At 38.8% G+C, this 21,790-nt stretch overlaps 1 protein-coding gene across 2 annotated transcripts in view; it reads right to left on the bottom strand.

Moving 5' to 3' along the window:
* LOC122790119 (rho GTPase-activating protein 20-like) overlaps positions 1-21,790 on the bottom strand; it is an 872,483-nt gene that overhangs the window by 255,651 nt on the left and 595,042 nt on the right. For both annotated transcript variants that reach the window (XM_044057693.1, XM_044057694.1), the window contains exon 3: positions 18,846-19,019. In XM_044057693.1, the coding sequence (XP_043913628.1) occupies positions 18,846-19,019 (174 nt within the window). The remainder of the gene's footprint in view (positions 1-18,845; positions 19,020-21,790) is intronic.

Below are 21,790 nucleotides of genomic sequence, written 5' to 3'. Positions count from 1 at the left end.
GCTTCTTAAGTGTAGCTCATCACAAAAACTTAGTCTTAAAAAGTCCATATTCATAAATTGTTCCATACTGAAAGGGTCTGTCACATATTCCAATGTTAAGAATTTTTTACCTGATAGTACCTATGGTAAGTAATACTGAATCATGGTAAATCATCAAAAGAACTTGTTTAGGTAAAAAGCAACCAATTTTAACCACCCTGCAAGCTTTCTAGTTGAAGTTGTTTATAAGCTACTAGTAAATGTTGTACATTTTGACCATTTATTCCATATTATGAGGGGTTTTGTATTACATTCTGAAGACAGAAGATTAAGAGCTATGAGTATTCCATATGCAGCACTAAGAATGTGATTTCTACCTAGTATTTAACTGAAATATTTAATGGAAATGTTCCACCAAGCAAAGTTTACAGTTAATGTATTGCATATTAAATATGCTGTTCCTGAGAGCACTCTGTTTACTTTTGGAAGACACGTGAGCTCAGGCATCTTTCAGCCCTTCTACTTGAACTCCCTTCTGCACCTTTGACAAAAGTACTCAAAAGTATTGTAAATGTTATTTTCATTGATGAATATGGATCAGAAGGAAAAAAAATGTAATGCATGTTTATTTATTTATTTATTTTTTATTTATTTTACATTTGTTGACCGGGCTAGTCCAACTGGATAATTTCCATTTTCAGTGGAGGCCCGGGGAGAAAAGCTCCAAGATGAAACAAGGTTATAAAACAAGGTTATAAGAAATAATGATTAAATCATTTACAATAATTACATTTGTTACATATTTTGAGCAAAAATGCTTAGATATCAGTCTAGATTAAGTAATAAAAAGTCATATTACTATCCACATTTTAAGAGAGACAGTAATTCATTATGGTACAATTAGGTCCTTTGATATACTAGAAAAAGGTTGCAATTTAGATGACTGGGGATATAATAGAAGAAAGATGAAAGTATATTAGCCTGGATTTGTACAGGAACAGAGCCAAAAGTTGTTCAGATGTACAAGAAGTTGTTTTTTGAAAAGAGGATAGGAGGCTAGTGAAGTGATGTGTGAAGGGAGGTTATTCCATATTTTGCCAACTGAGTTGGAGAAAAGGCAGTTACCTGCTGAATTTGTAATTCTAGTAGTGTTGACCTGTAGCTTTTCAGCGGAGCGCAGCTGTTTCAAGTTATTATAGGGGATTAGGAGGTTATTAAGAGCAGGAGTCTTTAAAGGTTGGTACAAAATATTATGAGTTATTAAGAGTTGTTGATATTTGAGTTTGTTAGGAAGTTCTAGCCAGTGTAAGTGTTTTAGGTTGAGACAGTGGTGAGTTCTATACTGGGATGCTGTGGCAAAGCGAGCTATATTGTGGTAGGAAGTAGTCAGTTTCTTTAGGTTGCTTTTCGAGATTAGTGTAGATAGAAGAAGCATACATTAGTGTAGAGATGAGATGAGATTGTGCTAAGGTGGACCGTGCTTCTGGTGTAAGGAAAGGTTTAATTCTGTACAGTGAGCCAATCTTTTTATTAACTGCTTTTATAGTGTTATTGATGTGGTAATCATAGTTGAGATTATTATCAATAGTAACACCTAGCAGTTTGGTAGTGGAATCAGGGAGATGACGGAGTTGTCACTTGCAGTTACTGTGATGTGAAGTTGAGAAGATTTATGGGTAGGGGTGAAAAGTAGCAGTTTTGTTTTTGGGGTTCAGGAGAAGACATCTTTTTGAGAACCACTCTTCTACTGTTGAAAAGGTAGATTGTGTCATTGACTGGAGTTCAGTATGAGTGGAGGCTGTGCATATAATGGTAGAATCATCTGCGTATTGAATGCAGGTTGTGTTCTGGATAGATGACTGGAGATCATTAATAAAAATGGAGAATAGGAGTGGGCCTAGTATAGATCCTTGAGGTACACCTAAAGAGATAGGCAGTAGAGTAGATAGAGAGTTTTTCCAGAGTACTGCTTGTTTTCGGTTTTCAAGATAGGATGAGAACCAGGATAAGGAAGAGGAGGCCAATTCAAGGGATTTTAGTATGTGTAAAAGAAGTGAGTGGTTAACCATGTCAAAGGCTTTTGACAGGTCTAGGAAAAGAGCAGAGGTTAGTTTGTTGTTGTTGCGGTTAGAGTTGATGGTGTTGGTAAATGAGAGTAGTGCAGTGGTGGTACTATGTGAGGGTCTGAACCCATGCTGAGTGTTAGCTAGTAGATTGTTATGAAGGAGATGGTTAAGTAGTTGTTTGTGTATACATTTTTCTGTGATTTTGGCTAGAGGAGATAATAGGGCTATAGGGCGATAGTTAGAGAGGTCAGTTGATTTGCCCCCTTTGTGTAAGGGTATAATGTGTGATATTTTCCAGATGTCTGGAAAAGTATTTTCATTTATAGATCGGTTTATTAGGATAGAAACTGGATAAGCAATAGATTTAGCTGCTATTTGCAGGAATTCTGCAGGGAGTTTGTCTGCTGAGGGGGTAGTTGGTTTAAGTTTTTGTAAGAGAGATTGTATATAAGAGGTAGGTATGGGTTGAAATTTGAGGGGAAGTAGGGAGTTGTTGATGTTACTTAAGAGGAGTTGGGATGAGTCTGGAGATAGGTGGTTGGCTAGACTTTGTATGGAGGTAGTAAAGAAGGTATTGAAGTTATTGGCAATTAAAGAGGGATTATCAGGGTCTAAATTCTGTGGGTGTGGTGTAACTACTTTGCCTGGGGTGAGTAGATTATTAATGGTAGACCAGAACTTTTTTGGTTGTTTTTTGGTGGTTTGCTGAAGTTCGAAGTAGTAATTTTCTTATCTGATAGGATGGCTTTTTTGGTGTTGTTTCTGAGCTCTCTAAAGGTTTGATGATCTGTTGGGTTTCTAGAGGAGCGCCATGTTTTCCAAGCTTTATTTCTAAGTTTGATTTTTTGTTTAGTATTGGAGGTTAGCCAAGGTGCTGTTTTGGTCTTTGTTCTAATGGTACGACTCGGGGCATGTTGATTTAAGATTGCAAGGAATGCAGAGTTAAAATGTTCAACTGCATTGTTTAGTGAGAGGTGTTTAAGAGGGGACCAGTCATATAGTGACAGATCAGTTTGAAACTGTTCAGGATTAAATTGTTTTTTTGAATATAGTGTTTTGTGAGAGGTAGGTAAGTTTACATTAGTTTTAGATCTAATGACATAGGTAAGTGAATGATCGCTGAGGTCATCAGGAAGGATGCCAGTATGGTAGGTTTGTAGGGGTGAGTTTGTAAGAATCCAGTCTAAGGTAGTTTCCTTTTACTTTTATTGTTTGTTCTAGTGGGGCTATCAATTAGTTGTTTGAAACCATAAAGGTTTATATGGGAAGTAGGGTTAACATTATTACAAGTTTTCCAATCAATGTTGAAGTCCCCAAGGAGCAGTGTTTCTTGAGGGAGGTTATTAGAGAGTTGTTCAAGAAGTTGCTCTAAAGTAGGGATGTTATTTCCAGGGGGGAGATATGCACAGATTATATTAATAGCTTTAGTAGTGTTTATTTGAATTTTGGAGCAGATTATTTCAGCGGTATCGTTTTGAGTGAAGGTAAGGTCAAGAAGGGTAAGCTTCAAGTAAGTTTTATATAGAATAGCTACACCACCTCCATTCCTGGAGGTACGATCTAATCTGTAAATGTTATATCCAGGTGGGGTAATTTCAGTGTCTTTAATTGCAGGTTTTAGCCAAGTTTCTGATAAGCATAGTATATCAAATTTGTGAACTTCTAATAGTGCATGGAGTTGGCTAACTTTGTTACAAATGCTGCGTATGTTGAGATGGGCCAGAGTTAATAAGTTAGAGGGTGTAGTGGAAGAAGGAGAGAAGGGGATGTTGTGATTTGTGTGTGTTTTGATATTAGTAGTTTGTGGGCCTGGGTTGGGGTGTATATCACCATCTTGTAGTAGATGGAGTAGAGTAAGATAGTTTTCGATTATATGTTTTTGGAAGGTGTAAAGTGACTTCTTTAGCTTTGTTTTTAGTAGTTTGCAGTGTAATAGTCTGTGGTATTTGGCAAGTAGGTAATTGGATTGTGAGGGGGTATGTAAGAAGGAAGGAGGTGTGGATGTTGTTGGTGTACTGGTGTGCTTTGAAGGAAGTGAGAGAGAAAATGAAATAAATTGTTCATAGGAGGTTAGGAGGTAGGTGGTGATTAGGAGGGATGTAAGTAAGAAGCAGAAAGGTATTCTTAGTTGTGTGTGGAGTGTAGTTGTGGTCATGATAGTGTAGTTGTGGGTTTGAGTTTGTGGTAGGGGTAGAGGTTTGTAAGGTGTGTTAGTGAGGGAGGTGTTAGGCTGGTTAGAGTTTAGGAATAGGTGTGGTTAAGTGTGGGGTGGTACCCAATTAGTAATGATGTGAGTATGATTGGGAGGATGAAGTAAGAGGTGTGTCTAGAGGGAAGATAAATGTAGGACCCCGGGGGGTGGGAATTGGGGGGAGGGTGGGGAGCGGAGTGAGCCAGAGGCCAACGGAGCGGTAGAGCCAATGCAGAGAAATTGAGAGGAAAACAATCTAAGAGGTGTTTAATTTGAAGGTAAGTAGTGCAGGGGATGGAAGAATACTTGTTGTAAGTAGTGAGTGAGGTAAGGTTGAGTAAGATAGAGAAAGGAGCAAGGAGGAAGATGCTGAAAAAGGCTAACAGATAGTGGGAAACTCTAGGAATTAATATTGTGGAAGAAAAGTTTAGAGGGATAAGCAGTTCCAGGTGGAGGGAGCCACCTAGTGGACACAGCAGGTAATTGCTACCAGGATAACTGACTGATTGTGCAAATATGGTGTATAGTAGGTAGTTAGGATTGCAGGTAGTCAAGGGAAGGGAGAGGCTATGGGTGGCTGCTGGCAGTTCCTGCTTAAAGATAAGCAATACTTTAGGGTGCAAGAAGCATACATGTAGTGGTTAAAAACCTTTAAGAGTTTGTAGGACGTACTTTCTTGCGTCTTTCAGGAGGAGTCTATCCAGGAATATAAAGTGTAAATTGCGTAGGTAGGGTAGGTGACTGGAGTCTTTGGTAGGTTAAACAAACCCAGACCTTCAGGTGGTCAACAGGCTTCAGAGCTAGGAAGGGAGGGAGAAGAAAAGGATTATGGTATAGTATAACAGCGACTGTAGGAAAACAGAAAAAATGCAATAGATAGCAGTGTCTGTAAAACATTCACACTTGAAGCAATTATCACAAGGTAGAATGCAGGATAAATACATTTGCTAATTAGCAGTATCTGTTAAACATTCACACTTGAAGCAAATATCACAAGGTAAAATGCAGGATAAGAACATTTGCTAAAATACAATACAACCAAAAACATACACACTTGTAGTAAATATCACAAGGTAATAATGCAGGATAAGAACATTTGCTAAATACATATAAGCAGCATAGTCCTTAAAAACAGCTATGTGTGATGAATAAATATCAGACAAACATTACAGAGGCAGGAGTATTTCAGGACTACTAACTACCAAAAATAAAGACCCCAGCCAGGTATCAAGTATGCAAGGGCTAGGTAACTTCTTCTTCCCATGCACAATTTAAAAATACAAATGAAGTCAGACAATCTTATACCAAATAAATACATAGACTAGGGGAATAATTCTAGGAGAATGTAGAGAGGGTTAGATAGGTAGGAATACAACCTCCCAGGTAATTTCTATGCAAGACCCAGGCTGAGAAAATGCAGAAGTCAACGCTATTTAGCTCAGCAATGATGGGAAAGAGATTATATAAATTGACGCTATTTACTGCAGCAGTTGGGACAAAGAGTATCAGGAGTATCAGGGCTTTGGTATCGATACTACAGCTCAATTGCAGCGTTTTAGGCACTGGAAAGAGCTGAAAATAGTAAACGAGTCTAATTATTGGACTATTTACTGTACTCACCACATGCCACATATGCTAGGAGAACATAAAGGCTGGAATTGGTGAGTCGGGGGGAATATACGCTTGTAGGCAGTCAGGTGCGGTAGATAAGTAAGCCGCAACAATGTGGGGTGATGTTAAAAAAAAAATAAAACACATAGCACGCTAGGCAGATGGTAGGAATAGTAGGAGCAACAGGCTCCCTGTAGTAAGCATGTCAGGCAGGTCAGGAAGACCACGCTGCAAGCCCGAAATGGGCCAGGAGTAATTCGCGAGGGAGTGCGCAACAATAACAATTGTGGAAAGTAGAGTAGGTAGGCTGATAAACCATTTAGATATAGTCACTTTAAGATAGATTAGGCTAGAGGGGAAGGGTTAGTAAAGCAAAAAGTGGGAGGCTCACTGCAAACAAGTGAGTTTAAAAAGAGTGGGAAAGGGGAGCATATGATAACTTAGGTAATGACAAAGTACATGCTCCGTACAGTTCAGGCGGCGTTTGTCGGTTATATTTGAATAATATAACCCGCAGCTATCCCAGAGATAGCCGATAAGATACGCGACACAATAAATGTGTGTTGTACAGTGGGTGGACTAGTAAAACTACCAGGGGAAAGTAGTTAGTAGAATGATAGGGCTAATAGTAGTGTTCCGTTGTAGTAAGTAGAGAGCTTATGTGGTAGGTTAGTGACCAGCTCGGTGCACGCACCATGAGGCTCAGGGACTGCTTGGGCTGTTTGTACGAGGTCACTTATTAGGGCCCTGGAACATTTGCGATGTTCTTGTGAAATATAGAAAGAAGAAAAGGACAGAAATACCCGCTCCAACAGGTCGGGTTAACAAAATCCAAGACAAGTCAATCTTTTGGGCTTTACGTTACTGTTTCACAAGCTCTTCTATGTTCATACAATCGTAGAAGGATAGGGCTAATAGTAGTGTTCCGTTGTAGTAAGTAGAGAGCTTATGTGGTAGGTTAGTGACCAGCTCGGTGCACGCACCATGAGGCTCAGGGACTGCTTGGGCTGTTTGTACGAGGTCACTTATTAGGGCCCTGGAACATTTGCGATGTTCTTGTGAAATATAGGAAGAAAAAAAGGACAGAAATACCCGCTCCAACAGGTCGGGTTAACAAAATCCAAGACAAGTCAATCTTTTGGGCTTTACGTTACTGTTTCACAAGCTCTTCTATGTTCATACAAACGGAGACAATCACCAAGATGCATTAACAGTGAAAACCATACTAGGTTACAATCATAAAAGTTAAAAGTTACTGGTAAACAAGCTTTCCTGTGTTTAAAACATTCTAGCGTACCACCTTAGACTTATACTAGATCGTTGAACAGTAACGACATCATAGGCAACAAACAGAGTAAAGTACTGCTAAACAATGAATGGTGGTAGCGTGAACAGGAATGTAATTATCTAAAAATAACACAAAGCGCAATACAGCAGGTAATAATGAGCAACTCACACGTTAAGTCTCCAGAGGCAGGAACGCACAGCAGCCAGGACGAGCTGAGGGAAAAGAGTTGGCGCGGGTCCAGCCAGGTGTATTTATAAGTTCCAAAAGGAAGTTGGATAAGAGGGGGAAAGGGGAGGGGCGGGGGGCAGGCAAAGTGAAACGGAAACAAGATAGGTATAGCAGTGAGGGGGAAGGCAATAAAGTGAAGTCAGAGGAAGTATTAGATGAGGTAATCAAAGGGTGTTCAGAGGTAGGAGAGGCAAAGATAAGGGGTAAAGTGTATGAAGAAATAAGGAGAGGTTTGGGAAGCAGAGAGGTGCCAAAGCAGAGAAGTTGAGAGGAAAACAATCTAAGAGGTGCTTAATTTGAAGGTAAGTAGTGCAGGGGATGGAAGAATACTTGTTGTAAGTAGTGAGTGAGGTAAGGTTGAGTAAGATAGAGAAAGGAGCAAGGAGGAAGATGCTGAAAAAGGCTAACAGATAGTGGGAAACTCTAGGAATTAATATTGTGGAAGAAAAGTTTAGAGGGATAAGCAGTTCCAGGTGGAGGGAGCCACCTAGTGGACACAGCAGGTAATTGCTACCAGGATAACTGACTGATTGTGCAAATATGGTGTATAGTAGGTAGTTAGGATTGCAGGTAGTCAAGGGAAGGGAGAGGCTATGGGTGGCTGCTGGCAGTTCCTGCTTAAAGATAAGCAATACTTTAGGGTGCAAGAAGCATACATGTAGTGGTTAAAAACCTTTAAGAGTTTGTAGGACGTACTTTCTTGCGTCTTTCAGGAGGAGTCTATCCAGGAATATAAAGTGTAAATTGCGTAGGTAGGGTAGGTGACTGGAGTCTTTGGTAGGTTAAACAAACCCAGACCTTCAGGTGGTCAACAGGCTTCAGAGTTTCTTGCGTCTTTCAGGAGGAGTCTATCCAGGAATATAAAGTGTAAATTGCGTAGGTAGGGTAGGTGACTGGAGTCTTTGGTAGGTTAAACAAACCCAGACCTTCAGGTGGTCAACAGGCTTCAGAGTTTCTTGCGTCTTTCAGGAGGAGTCTATCCAGGAATATAAAGTGTAAATTGCGTAGGTAGGGTAGGTGACTGGAGTCTTTGGTAGGTTAAACAAACCCAGACCTTCAGGTGGTCAACAGGCTTCAGAGTTAAAACTACAACTTGGGTGAGGCTATCACGCCCTGATAGTTCATCATCGTCCGTTTTCTCGAGAGTGATCTGTGAAGAAATTGCAGAAGTGAAGCTGTTAACCTCGCGTCTTCGCAGAGTCGTCAATCAGTAAATATGCCTGTGCTTTAGTAAATGAATACTTGTTATGTAAATGGCTTTATCAGATGTATTTCACATTTTTGGAACACATTTGTCAGATGGTGTTTTCAGTGAGAAAGTTAGCTTTTGAATTAACGTGAGAGACAATTTATAACATGATGGTGCAGAAAACAACATTAGTATAGTTAATTGGAGAGCACAGAGATATTCCTCCGTATAAAATGGTAATTATCGTATAATAACCTACATTTTAATAGTGGACTTTTTTTCTTGTTTAAGAAAAATAACTTTTCTAGGGGATAAATGACGCACATTTCCAGGTTAACTACATCAGATGAAATTGTTGAAGATCTAAATTTCGCTAAACATATGTTTACATCAAAGGGTTATGCTATAGAATGGCTTACTAAAGTAGGATTTGAGATTATGGAAAAAGATGTAAAAAAATTGCTCCCATTTTATTAAAAGGTTTGCATTTTTATAGCAAACAACATTTAGGGTGCCCTTTGCCAGAAAAGAATAGAGAGGTTTATATTAATGTTAATTCAGGTGCTAATATATTTAATACAGAGAGTAACTGCAATAGAAATAGGTCACTAGGATTGGATATAGGTACAGGCAGTAACTCTGTTAAAGGCATTAGAGTTAGTAATTAGAAGGTTATTTTAGGTCATTTAGAACTGGAGAATGACCTTTTTTTTTCTTATAAGAATTCATGTATTTTGAAGACCTGTTTGAACAGACATGACACTTTTATGGAACTATCATAATTTAATATCATAATTATAAGTTCATAATTGTAATAAAAAAGGGTACCTTTAAGTGTGGTGATTGTTCTATGTGTAGATATATTTTTGAATGTTTCATTTTGTTTTGCAGCGTACAGGTATAATTTTTTATTTTAATTATTATTATAATTGTAGAATGCAAGGAGTTCATATATATAAGTACTAAGCAGTTGGGAAAAGAGTTGAGGAACAATATAATGGCATAAAATTAATGAAAATACCTCATTTAAGCATTCACATACATGTACTTCATTTAAAAAGTTTATTTTTCGCTCTTGAACATATACCTATGAATTTTAGAGGTGCCAACTATAGGAAGGACTGTTTGTAAGCTTCTGAGCCCCCCCCCCCGCAAGCCTTTCTTTGTTGGAGGAAAGCCTTCTAGCTTATCAGTGGGAGTGGTAAGCACTAGGTAGCCTATCAACCACAGGAGTGGTTTCTGGCCCAGAAATTGTAGTTTATTGTCCTTTGGGCAGTTTTTCCATATCTTTCAACCTTCTGGTTTAAAAGCCTGCATTTGCACTTGTTTCCCACCTTTCCTGTAACTAGTCTAGTCCAGATACAGATTTGCTGTATCCAGGACTGCTGTATCCAGGATTGTTTGTAAGCTTCTGAGCCCCCCCAAGCCTTTCTGTGTTGGAGGGAAGCATTCTAGCTTATCAGTGGGAGTGATAAGCACTAGGTAGCCTATCTGCCACAAGATCCAGGTACAGATTCTTAGTTTTAGCACGTGAATTTGCTTATTCCTGCTGAGCACTTGTTCAGAATGTGTTGTTAGCACTAAATAAGCTATAAATTACTACAGCACTCAATCTTCCTCTTTACCTAGAGGAAAACAGTTTTTGTACTTACTTTCCTCACTTGCTTAGAGAAAAACAGCTCTTATGCTCACTTCCCTCACTTGTCTAGAGGAAAGTAGTTTTTTATTATGGCATGTCCAAGGGTCAACTCCCAGTGTTCTCTCCTGTCTATCTGATGAATCTGGGCGTCTTGGGGCACTGTAGCAATTGCCTCATGTACACAAACAACCCTTTCCTCCTACCACCCAACACCACAACTTGTGAGAGGTGCACTTATCTAGCCAGACTGGAGGTAAAGCTCTCTTCAACCAAGGCTGAACTTCACAGTCAAGAGGAGAAGGTAAACACTTGCACCACACCACACTCGTCACATAGTCCCACTAAACCTACACCACCAAAATCCACACATAGAAACACAAAAACATTCTCAGACATATACACCATAATAATCTACTCAAGCAACAGAGACCTCCAAAGCAGAAACGCAAGCAACCTCCACCCCAACACAACCCAAATGACACACAGCCCACAGACTCAGTGTGCCACTCAACCACAGTCCATAAGGCAAAACAACGTACCCAACACTCTAGTCATAGATGACTCTATAGTCAGGTACGCTGATGTCAGGCACACCAGGCTAAACAAGGAGAGGGTTACTGTCAGCTGCCTTTCGGGTGCCGGGATCCACCACATAACCCACTTACTCAGGTCACTCCACAACAAGTACAAATATAACTCTGTCTTTGTCCACGTTGGTGTGAATGACCTGAGATTTACCTCCCTGAACTACATGAAAAGAGACATAGAAGAGCTCTCCGATCTTGTAGCCCAGGTATGTATGACCCTAGCCCTGAGCAGCATCCTGCCATCGCCCAGAATGATACTGCAGTACAAGGACAAAATGATTGACTTCAACAATTGGCTAAGCTTCTGGTTTCATTCTAAGGGGATCCAGAATCGGTCTGCCTGGGATGGCATGGTCGACAGACCACGATGCTTTGCCTGAGATGGGCCTGCACCTGTCACCCCTGGGATTCGGATACTGGCTATGGCTCTTGCAGCCCCTATAGTGCCTTTTTTAGGCAAGGTTCAAATGACAAATTCACCACCGTAACAGGAACAGGCAAGCAAAAACTGTGGGTAAAGCTATTCAATGCTAGAAGTCTAAACCTCAAAATACACTCCCTCGAGGCACTCCTTAAAATGGAGAACATCGATATCGGTACAGTGACCGAGACCTGGTTCAAGGCTCCAGAGAGCACCTCTGCATTACCAGGCTTTAACTCATACCACACTTTTCGGCCACTTAACCTGGACCAGAACGCCAAAGGCGAGGTGTGTTCATATTTATTAAGGATAGCCACACCTCCAGGTTAGTTGCTCAGCATAATGCATCCAAGGTTATCCAAGTGCAACTAGCTCTGGGCAAAACTACAATCCAAATTGTAGCTTGCTACAGATCCCCACCATGCCCCAGGATTCCTACTCCTCTTTTCTTGATATACTGGAAAATATTACAGTTCAACCAAACACCCTAATAATGGATGATTTCAACTACCCCACCATTAACTGGGAAATCTATTCATGTAGAAAAAAACACCACAGTTGAGCAAAGAAACACCTTTATATAACGCAAAGCTTTCAGGTTCAACACCCTTTCCCAATGCTTCATACAGGTCCATTAGAAAAACAGTTCTTTAAATAGGAGTCTAATACAATCACATGACTAGCAGCCCAAAAGTCATATGATCAAAAATACATTCTCAACAAGTAAAAATACATATATAAATACATATAAAGATGGATATAAAAGAAATCTCATAACAAAATTTCAAACAATTATAAAAATATACTTGTTTTCTTAAACTTTTAAGACATTAAATTCAACATGTTATTTCAGTTTTGTACGCTGTATTCTAAGTAATATTGGCTTCAAGGAAACAGCAGAATTCAGGCCAGGTAAAACATCAGCTGACAATCTAATAATCCACTCAAACTCTCTTATTTCAAGTGAATTCCCTAAATCTCCACCTCTATCAGATGCATAAATATTATCAATGACCCTAAATTTAAAACTATGATTCAAGCCGTAGGCTTTTATATGTTTAAATAAAGCATTATTCTCACATTCTCTTCTTATCTCAGACTTGTGTTCTATTATACGTTCCTTCAATTTTCTAGTTGTATTTATATATGTATTTTTACTTGTTGAGAATGTATTTATATATGTATTTTTACTTGTTGAGAATGTATTTATTTATGTATTTTTACTTGTTGAGAATGTATTTATATATGTATTTTTACTTGCTGAGAATGTATTTATATATGTATTTTTACTTGTTGAGAATGTATTTTTGATCATATGACTTTTGGGCTGCTAGTCATGTGATTGTATTAGACTCCTATTTAAAGAACTGTTTTTCTAATGGACCTGTATGAAGCATTGACAAAGGGTGTTGAACCTGAAAGCTTCGTGTTATATAAAGGTGTTTCTTTGCTCAGCTGTGGTGTTTTTTTCTACTAGACTTTGATTCAGCTGGTTGTCGCTAAAATCTATTCATGTACCATCTCTTTCACTCAACGCTTTCTGTTATTCATAAATTCCAATGCCCTGAATCAGCTTATCCACACCCCCACCAGGGGCAAAAATATCCTAGACCTAGTCATTACCAACATGAGTGATTGGTGTTCCACACTTGAAGTCAACTCTTCGTTGGTGAGATCCGACCGTAAGCTAATCACCCTAGATACCCACATCCTGCCCCCACCCCCCCCCCCATTAAGGAAATCACAGTAAAAAATTTCTCCAAAGCCAACTTCATGCTTCTTAAGACAGAAGTGGCGAACTTCATGACACCCATGCAGATGGACCATACAGTTATAACTGCTGAATCCTACACAGATGCACTCTATAAGCACTTACACGAGTGCGTGGGTCGTGCTTTCCCAAACAGAACCAAGACGTTATTCTCCAAAAAAATGAAGCCAATCTGGTGGTCCCCTGCCTTAAACTCTACAACAGAAGGAAGAAGCTATTGCAAAAGAGAGCAAAATCCCATGAGTGGAGGAGTTCCCTGGTCAGCCTCAGTAAGACGCTAAGATACCTTATAAGATCCTCCGAAGCTCGCTACTAAAACAAAATTGCGACCAATTCTAGGGACAACCACAAAGCATTCTGTAGCTATGTCAAGAATCTCAATTGCAGCACCCAGATCTGCTCTGAGTTATAGCACAACGGCATGAAAATTACAGAACCAACTGATATTGCCAACGTCCTGGCAGGTAGGTTCAGTGCTATCTTTACCCCTCTCTCACCCCCTAAAGGGCCTATATCTATACAGGAAGAATGCAGAGTCTCTGTAATCACAACTACACAGGTAAAAGCTGCCTCTCTAAAGCCAAAAACACAGCATTCATGGGACCGGACAACATCCCAAGCTGCATTTTAAACTAACTTCAGAACGAAGTGGCTCCCCACCTAAGCACCATGTTCAATCATAGTCTCACATCAGGCTTTGTGCCCATGGTGCACAGCAACAGTTATCCCACTCCACAAAGGGGGAGCCCCCACTGATCCTGGGAACTATTGCCCTATTAGCTTGATGAGCCTGGTCTGTAAGGCCATGGAACGTATCATCATGGAACTCCTAAACCAAGACATTGGTAACCTCCATACTCTGGACCCCACCCAGGTTGGGTTTGTGAAAGGCAGATCATACCTCCTGAATCTGATCGACTTCTTTGAGGCAGTCACCAAAGCTGTAGATGAGGGTAAGGTGGTTCACACAGCTTATCTTGACCTCACCAAGGCTTTCGACACCATCCCCCATTCTGGAATTATAGCTAAACTCACTAAACCAGGTATAAATCCCTATGTCACAAGATGGGTTGCCAAATGGCTCACAGACAGAACCCACACTGTAAAAGTTGCAGACTCCAAATCGGACTTCAAACCAGTGACAAGTGGATTACCACAGGGTTCTGTCTTGGGACCTCTCCTGTTTAGTATCTACTTCTCTAAAGTACAGGCTAACACAGAAGGACTTTGGCTAATGAAGTTTGCAGATGACTGCAAACTGGGAGCCGTAGGTGAGTCCCCAAATGATGTGGACATCCTACAGAAGCACCTCACTGAGACAGCTGCCTGGTGTCAGAGCCATGGCCTCAAGCTCAGTGCTAAAATGTGCATTGTCATCCCCTTTGATAAAAACTCTGTACCCATGAACTACCACATAGGTGGCAGTCTACTTAATGCTGAATGTGTGATAGGAGACCTGGCAACCCAGGTGGACAGTAGTCTCTCCTTTGATAATCACATTGCCACAGTAGTCAGGAAATCCTTCTATGTGGCACATCTCATCACAAAAGAGTTTTCATCTAGGGAAAAAGAGGTCATTGTTCCCTTCTACTCAACACTCATTAGACCCATTATAGAGTACAACACCCTTTTTGGAATGCACCTCACAAGGCATCTGCAGCAGCTGGAAAGGCCACAGAAGTACCTCACAAAGAGTATTACTGGCCTCAAAACAGATTTCCTACACTGACCGTCTCGAAAACCTCCAGGTTTACTCTGTAGAATATCACCTACTCCGATGTGATTTCTGTCCAACATATAAAGCTATGTCGAACCCAGAGCTGTTGGACATGCTACACCTAAGAAATCCCAATCCCTCCGAGCTACACGCACTAGGGACCTAAACCTGGTCACCACAATAAACAGGGCATGATGGAGGGATAGATTCCTGTCCTAGAGACTTTCTATACTCTGGAACAAGCTACCCATCTATGTCGAGTGAAGTTCCTCATTAACACTCTTCAAGAAAAATCTTGATAAGTGGATGGGAAATAGGAAATACACCCCGGGGATCACTTCGGTGGCTCTGCTCGACAGGGGCACAGGAAAATAACTTTCTTGGGTGGCGTAAGCCAGGGAACCTTGTTGGCTAGGCTTAGTTAGGCCCTTGGGCCGATTAGCCTAGTACCTACCTATGAACCAATGAACCATTTAGAAGCTAGAAAAGCACATTGAAAAATTAAATTAGGGGCTGATAAAACACCAGGTTTAAACTGTGTGTTAAATATTAAACATTTTAGAGATGCATTCTCAAAGTATTAAAATATTAATAGAGTTATTGTAATATAAGGTTGTTTAATATATCAAGGCATATTTCATAGACAGTGTAAAAATTTATTTTTTTATTATTAGAGTGATTGGCCTTTATTTAAACTGAGTATTCATGGTATTTTTATTTGATGGTATCTGAGACTGGACAGATGAAAGCATTGGCTTATTAAAGTTATTTTTTGGGCTTCTTATCAGTATTAGTGGAGTTTTGTTTTTATTAACAAGATAAACAGCAGCATTTCATTCTAATCCTAACAGTCTTGCAACATGCAAAGATTCCGATTTTTTGCAGTGTTTTAATTTTAGTTTAACTGCATTCAAAATTATTGCTTGGTTAGGTAAGGGATAGTCTAAGTAGACCATACCTGTGGATAAAACAATCTTCATATTTTCTAAAAAAAAAAAATAAATAAATAAAATAATCTCCTTTACTGGCGTTTACTGTCTCTATACCTATATGATTAGCTTCACTGAGATTCGGCTGAAGATTGGGTTTAGTCATTGTTGTTCGTCTTCTTTCATAACGCATCATAGTTGTGCTAAATGTCTCCTTTTCTCAGTGTTTGCATCCTTTGTTATTGCTGTGGTTAGGTACACTTCATGTTGCTCTGATTAGGTGCTGCATACACAAAGCCCTACAGTGTTGTGTTATTCTCTTACAGATCGTAACTGTAGTAGCATCATAGAAAATACAAGGCAATTTGACCAGAGGCCATGTATGCCTTGCCAGTAACAAACCTTATGCTCTGCCACCCTTAACAAGGAGAGTAAGGCCTATATACAAGTCCTACAGTTAAGGGTACCCATCCAGTTGTCCAAACTATGTCTGAAGAACAACAAGGAATCACATTGCTTGACATGCAGGGGGAGACTATTCCACAGCACTGGGAGGCACTGGGTGATTACCCTCTCTCTACATCTTGGTTTGTTTCCTGATGTGGGTCAAACTTTACAGTTTTAGTACTGGCTGTACTACTTGACTTATGTAGAAAAAAGGAAGTCCAGGATAGAAGGATCCCTAAGGGCATGCTAAGCATGTCACACATCTCCCCTCAGGATCCTGTACAACATAAGAGTACAGGGAAAAGGATTTCAGTCTCTCCTGGTAGCGAAGGTTCCTTGATTGTACATATCTTGCTTTTCCATACACTAAATCTCTACATTTGCATGTATGCATTTAGTTAAACAAGGTGTGGATCTAATTTTGCCTGTCTTGAGGATCAATGCAGCTGAAAAATGGTTTTCAGGCTTGTTGTTTGACAAGGTTAACAAATAAGCAAGCAAACAAATATTGCGTAAATAAAGAACTCGCATTATGTCGAAAATTTCAAATATACTAAAATGATCGGTAACGGCGTAAGAACCATATTAGCTCCACTTTCAACAAGATGATGTATCGTATGATTTATACCAAGACAGATGAATTGCGTATAAAGTTATTGGCCAAAGTAAGTGAGCACACAAGTTGCATAGCATATGTGAGAACTTAATTCTACTCGACTGCATACGATATATACCAAGTTGTAATAGACTGACAAAAACCTACATTTAGATTGATAGACGTTTTTTGAGGATGAAAGGATAACAGACTGATATGATCGACACTGAAAATTAAATGATAAAATACAAGGAAAGACTAAACAAGTAACAAGCATGAGCAGTGATGGTTAGACTAGAACCCTGAATATTGATACTGGCACTGCTGTAAGATTAAGGATGCTGAGGTAGAATGAAGTCTATAGATAATATGACAGACAAGAGTGAACGAACAGAAAAGTAAGTGAAAATAATTCACTAGATCTTATTTTCCAAATAGGGATAAGCAGGAACTCAGTCCCCTTTGGTCTCCACCATATAATCTCATTAATCATGCATACTTCTTATAGCTTGTCTTTTATATCCTTATTCTTCTATCAGTAAAGTACAGCCTGTCCTTGGGGATCACCCTGGCATCTTTGAATCATTACCAGTTCATCCTGAAATCTTCACAAGTCCTCCTCTAAACATATGCTGTACCTTTAGCCATACAGTCAAAACTAGACTCTTCACTTCGTCTTACACATTTATTATTTATTTTTTGTTAGTTGCTTTGTTTCTTTGCATGTATTAAACATGAAGATCTGAGTAATCGGAACCTTTTTTTTATTTTAAGAAAAGGCCTAAAGAGAAAGGCTCAGTATTAGTGTTAAAGACATTGGTATACTACAATTATGATATGACACAAGAATGCTCATTGAAATAAAATGTTACATGGACTCAGGAGCAAAGAATAATAATTACAGTGGAATACATACATGAAAAAGTACTGGAAAAAAAATAATTGTAAAGCACAATAAAATGAAAAAAAAATATAGTACTACAATGCAATAATACACAAGTGTGGCATATTCAGTGTATATATCTTGTTTTGTTATAGGAACATTGTACCAGTATTATCTCAGAAAAGGCTACTGAAGCTGCCCAACATTTGCCAGTACTAGTTACTTCTATTATCTTTCCCTTCCCCTTCTTTAGAAGCACATCATTTGCCCTCAAATCCAGCATAATCTCTGGTCCTTCTTCCTCTTTGTGTCCTTTTAATAGCATCTGCTCTGCACTCATAGCCTAAGAACAGATTATAACACAAGTTATTACACATTTATCCTTGCTCTTCACTCATTTATGCTACAGTAGCAGAGGCTTCCTTCCTTCCTCTGTACCCTTCCACTCTGCAAACATTCTGTATAATGTGTCGCCATGGCCCTCACTGCTCTTTATCACCTTTCTTCCCACTATTCAGCCATTGATGCTCACTTATAATCTGTATTACTCTTTCTACTTTACAACTCTTTTCTCACCTCTTATTATTCACTCCTTGCAACTGTATTCAGTCTCTTGTCTGTTACCTGTAAAGCCCCCATGAGGTACATATTTGTCACTTGCCTCATACTCTCCTGAAATATTTTACCTCCTTCAATCAATCTGCCTCTCTTCTTCTGCCAGTCTTCCTTTCCTCCCATGTTGTTTGCACTACTTACTAGACAAGATCGTATCCATCATCCATTCCATTTCCATTTCTAAAACTCATCTTAGAAATACAAAAATTGAACTGCCATAGCTGTATATCACAGTCATCCTCGTATGCTTTCAAAGCAAGAAGATCAAACCTATAAAGTAGAGTTTCTTTGTCATGTGACATTAAGCTTTTTTTTTTCTTTTTACTTTGCATTGACTATATGGAAATTAGAAAAATTGTTGCTTCATAAAAAATGTAAAGGGCAGTCATGCAGATGTTTGTTTTTTGTGTTTCCTGCTTCTTCTCCAGTTTGATTTGTATCCATGCAATTTAATATGTTCTGCATAGTAAACCTCCTGAAACGTAATAGCATTATAACTAAAAGCCTACTGACTTGTTTCTGTTCAACTGAACATTGAGTGTACGTTTCAGATGTTCATTAAAGAGTTTAAACAAGAACATAAATCAACATCCCCTATTAAAAGAATACCTGCTTCACTTTGTACAATACCCTTATATTGCCTACAATGATAAAAATACTGCAGAACTGTACATTGTCTAAATACTTACTTTGACTTGGCAATGACCAGTTTGTCACTGAAGAGAAGTATATGTCTTTCCTGGGATCGTAAACCCTTGGAAATTTGTACCTGATCATCCATAATGAAAAGTGAATTCTGGTTGTTAAGGGGATACACGAAGGAGCCATTAGTGGGAGAGGTATAAGGACTTTCCTTGTTGAAACTGAAAGAGAAGCAGACACACAGAAGAAGTGTTAGAAAGTCTGGCAAGATTTTGCTTTTTTAAAGTTAACTTTTACATTCCAAGAAAGACCCATAAGTTGAAAAGGTGAGGAACTGAGCACATAATAATGCACAGTTCTCTGAGACAAGAGCAAGACATTTAAAGATTATGGTCTGTTCATTATCATATACAACATGAGTATAGTGCATTAGACATGGTTTCCATATGTGGCAAAACACAACAATTTGGATAGATACAAATGATACTTTAAAATAAAACCAAACAAATTGGTTGGACTGAACATAAAAAAACGAGCACTATAGTATAAGGTCTCACAGTTCTGACAAGGAGCCACAGAGACTCTATTAATCTATTATTAAAACTTGATGCATGTAAATTACATTAAAACTAATATTTTTTTCTAAAATATTTAGACTGTATAAGAAGATTATCTTTAACCTAAGTATTACATCCAGATAATGTATAGAGCTGAAAGAAGGCATAGCTGTAAAATATACAAATAGCTGCATTTAACAGTTATCCAAAATAACTAGTTTATTAATAAATAGGAAACAAGTTACCAAAATAATAAATAAAATATACATCTAGTGTAATTCTGCTTGCTGGTACTAAAGGCATAAATCAGAGCTCTATGCAGTTCACAAAATTCCCCTGAACAGCTGTGGACATCCCAGTTTACAAGTTTATAAGTGAAAAGGTTGACATATGGTATACACATGCAAATGACTGGGAGGCTTTGAATACAATTCATATTCATAAAGAGGAAATGTCTGGAGTATGGACTGAATGTAGCCACATATATTACAGAGTTACAAGAAAAGAGCAGTCACATGTAAATACAAATCCTGACAGCAGAGTAATTGGCATAATAAGCTATGGCTAAATATCAGGAATTAAAAAAAAAAAAAAAAAAAAAGAATGGCATGCCGTGCAACACTGGACATAAGCATGGCCATGGGACAGAAAGCTTTATAAAGAGCTCTCTTGTTTGTGGCTGCAGCCATACCTGGTTAACCATAGGAGAGTTCTTATAAGTCCAAGTCCATCATTTATTTCTGTTATAAATTTATAAATGTTATTACTGCAGTACTTTTCCCTAGTAGTGCAAATCACCTGCAGAAGAGGGCCATACTAAGCTGGTGTTAACCCATTAGAGGGGATCATGACATGCCTAGGGTAACTCCTAGGATTATAACCCGCTCAGAGGTATGCAGTCATAACTTGGTTAAGGAGGTTATACTCCATGCCCATATCTGAGTTTTCTAGTAATGACACTAACACAACATGGTCTAGGTATTGCTCTTTTTAAGAGGAAGGATTGCACATCAAACTGGTATATGCTGTCAGATGCATGGGTGACATCACCATATATATGCCCATACGCTCTATATCAATTACTTGTTTTCAGGTATAATTTCCCCCTGTCCTAGGAGGTAGGGACCATTCTATAGCTTAAATCAATTCCACAGGCTGTCTAGGAGCACCAAATACCACGTCTGTTTGTGGTCCTCTGTTCATATATTAATGCAGTGGATGCTTGCCTGAACATTCTTTTTGTCAGTGTGCGATGTGGCATCCATTATGCACTACTGAGATGCATATGGTAAGTGTTAAGCACTCTTCGTGCATAATTCACATTTTGTAACTCATCTGCATTCAGTCTGCCTGTACTACAGTAGCATTTTATTAATGTGATTCTCCTTTATGAATCACGTTAATGACGTTAGTGTTGTCCTAACAATAGTTTTACAAATGCATTTGTGTAACTGGACTCTTCTATTTTATTTTGACAAAATTTTAAATGTTAGCATAGCTGAGCCAAGCAATGTCCCATAGCAGTACCTTTAACTACAAACAAAAAGAATGGCAATAAATGGGCATTTTATCTAATATAAAACTCAAATCAGTCCGTGTGAAGCTCTTCTAGGGATGTACCCATTACCTCACTGTAGTGCATTATTGGAATTGGTATATTTAATTTACAAGGGGGGCGGTGCAGCCCCCTGCAAAAACATAAAAAAATTTACCTTCCGTGGTTTTGGCCAACTAAAATATTTTGATGAATTCCAATTCGATGCTTAGGTCATTTGCTGAATAGGGAGTTCTACGATTAGGGTTTGATGATTAATTATTCAATAAAATAAAAGTTTGACAATGTGATGTAGATCAATTTTTAAAGGTCTGTGCTTAGACTTTTTAAATGCTCGGAGGTTAAGAGGTATCTGCTAAAATCTAAGTACTAATTCTAGCTTGCATGACACTACTGCTCTGTTAAGATATCTGGCTAAGTAAGAATCTATTTTAAAAGATACCATTATACCGTCCATGTATGCACTAAAAACAAGTCACCCAGTGTTTGTCATCATAAGCCGGGATTGCTACCTACCCTGGTTTTCACAGTACAGTCATGATTTAGGAAGCTGTGTCATGAAAAAAAAAAAAAAGAAAAATTTGCAACTGTCCTGATATTTCAGGAGAAAAAATATTTTCTGACTTTCCTCTAAATATTGCAGATGACAATGGTAACACTTTTGAAATACTTTAATAAAGTGTAAAACAAAAAAGGAGCTCAAATTCTACATGCGTGAATTGTTATATGAATAGCCATTTTTAAATTCCACTGCAAAATCACTGTGGTCATTAACATAAAGCAGTTTAAAACCAGTCATTCGGTATGCATCAAGGAATTGGACATACTTAACCAGGATAAGCACACCGCCTACCTCGATTTACTAGAATACCTCGCCACA

The sequence above is a fragment of the Protopterus annectens genome, chromosome 15.part0 (genome assembly GCF_019279795.1).
Source record: "Protopterus annectens isolate FY-2018-M chromosome 15.part0, PAN1.0, whole genome shotgun sequence".
Lineage (NCBI taxonomy): Eukaryota > Metazoa > Chordata > Ceratodontiformes > Protopteridae > Protopterus > Protopterus annectens.
This window is presented reverse-complemented; position numbering and strand designations above follow the sequence as displayed.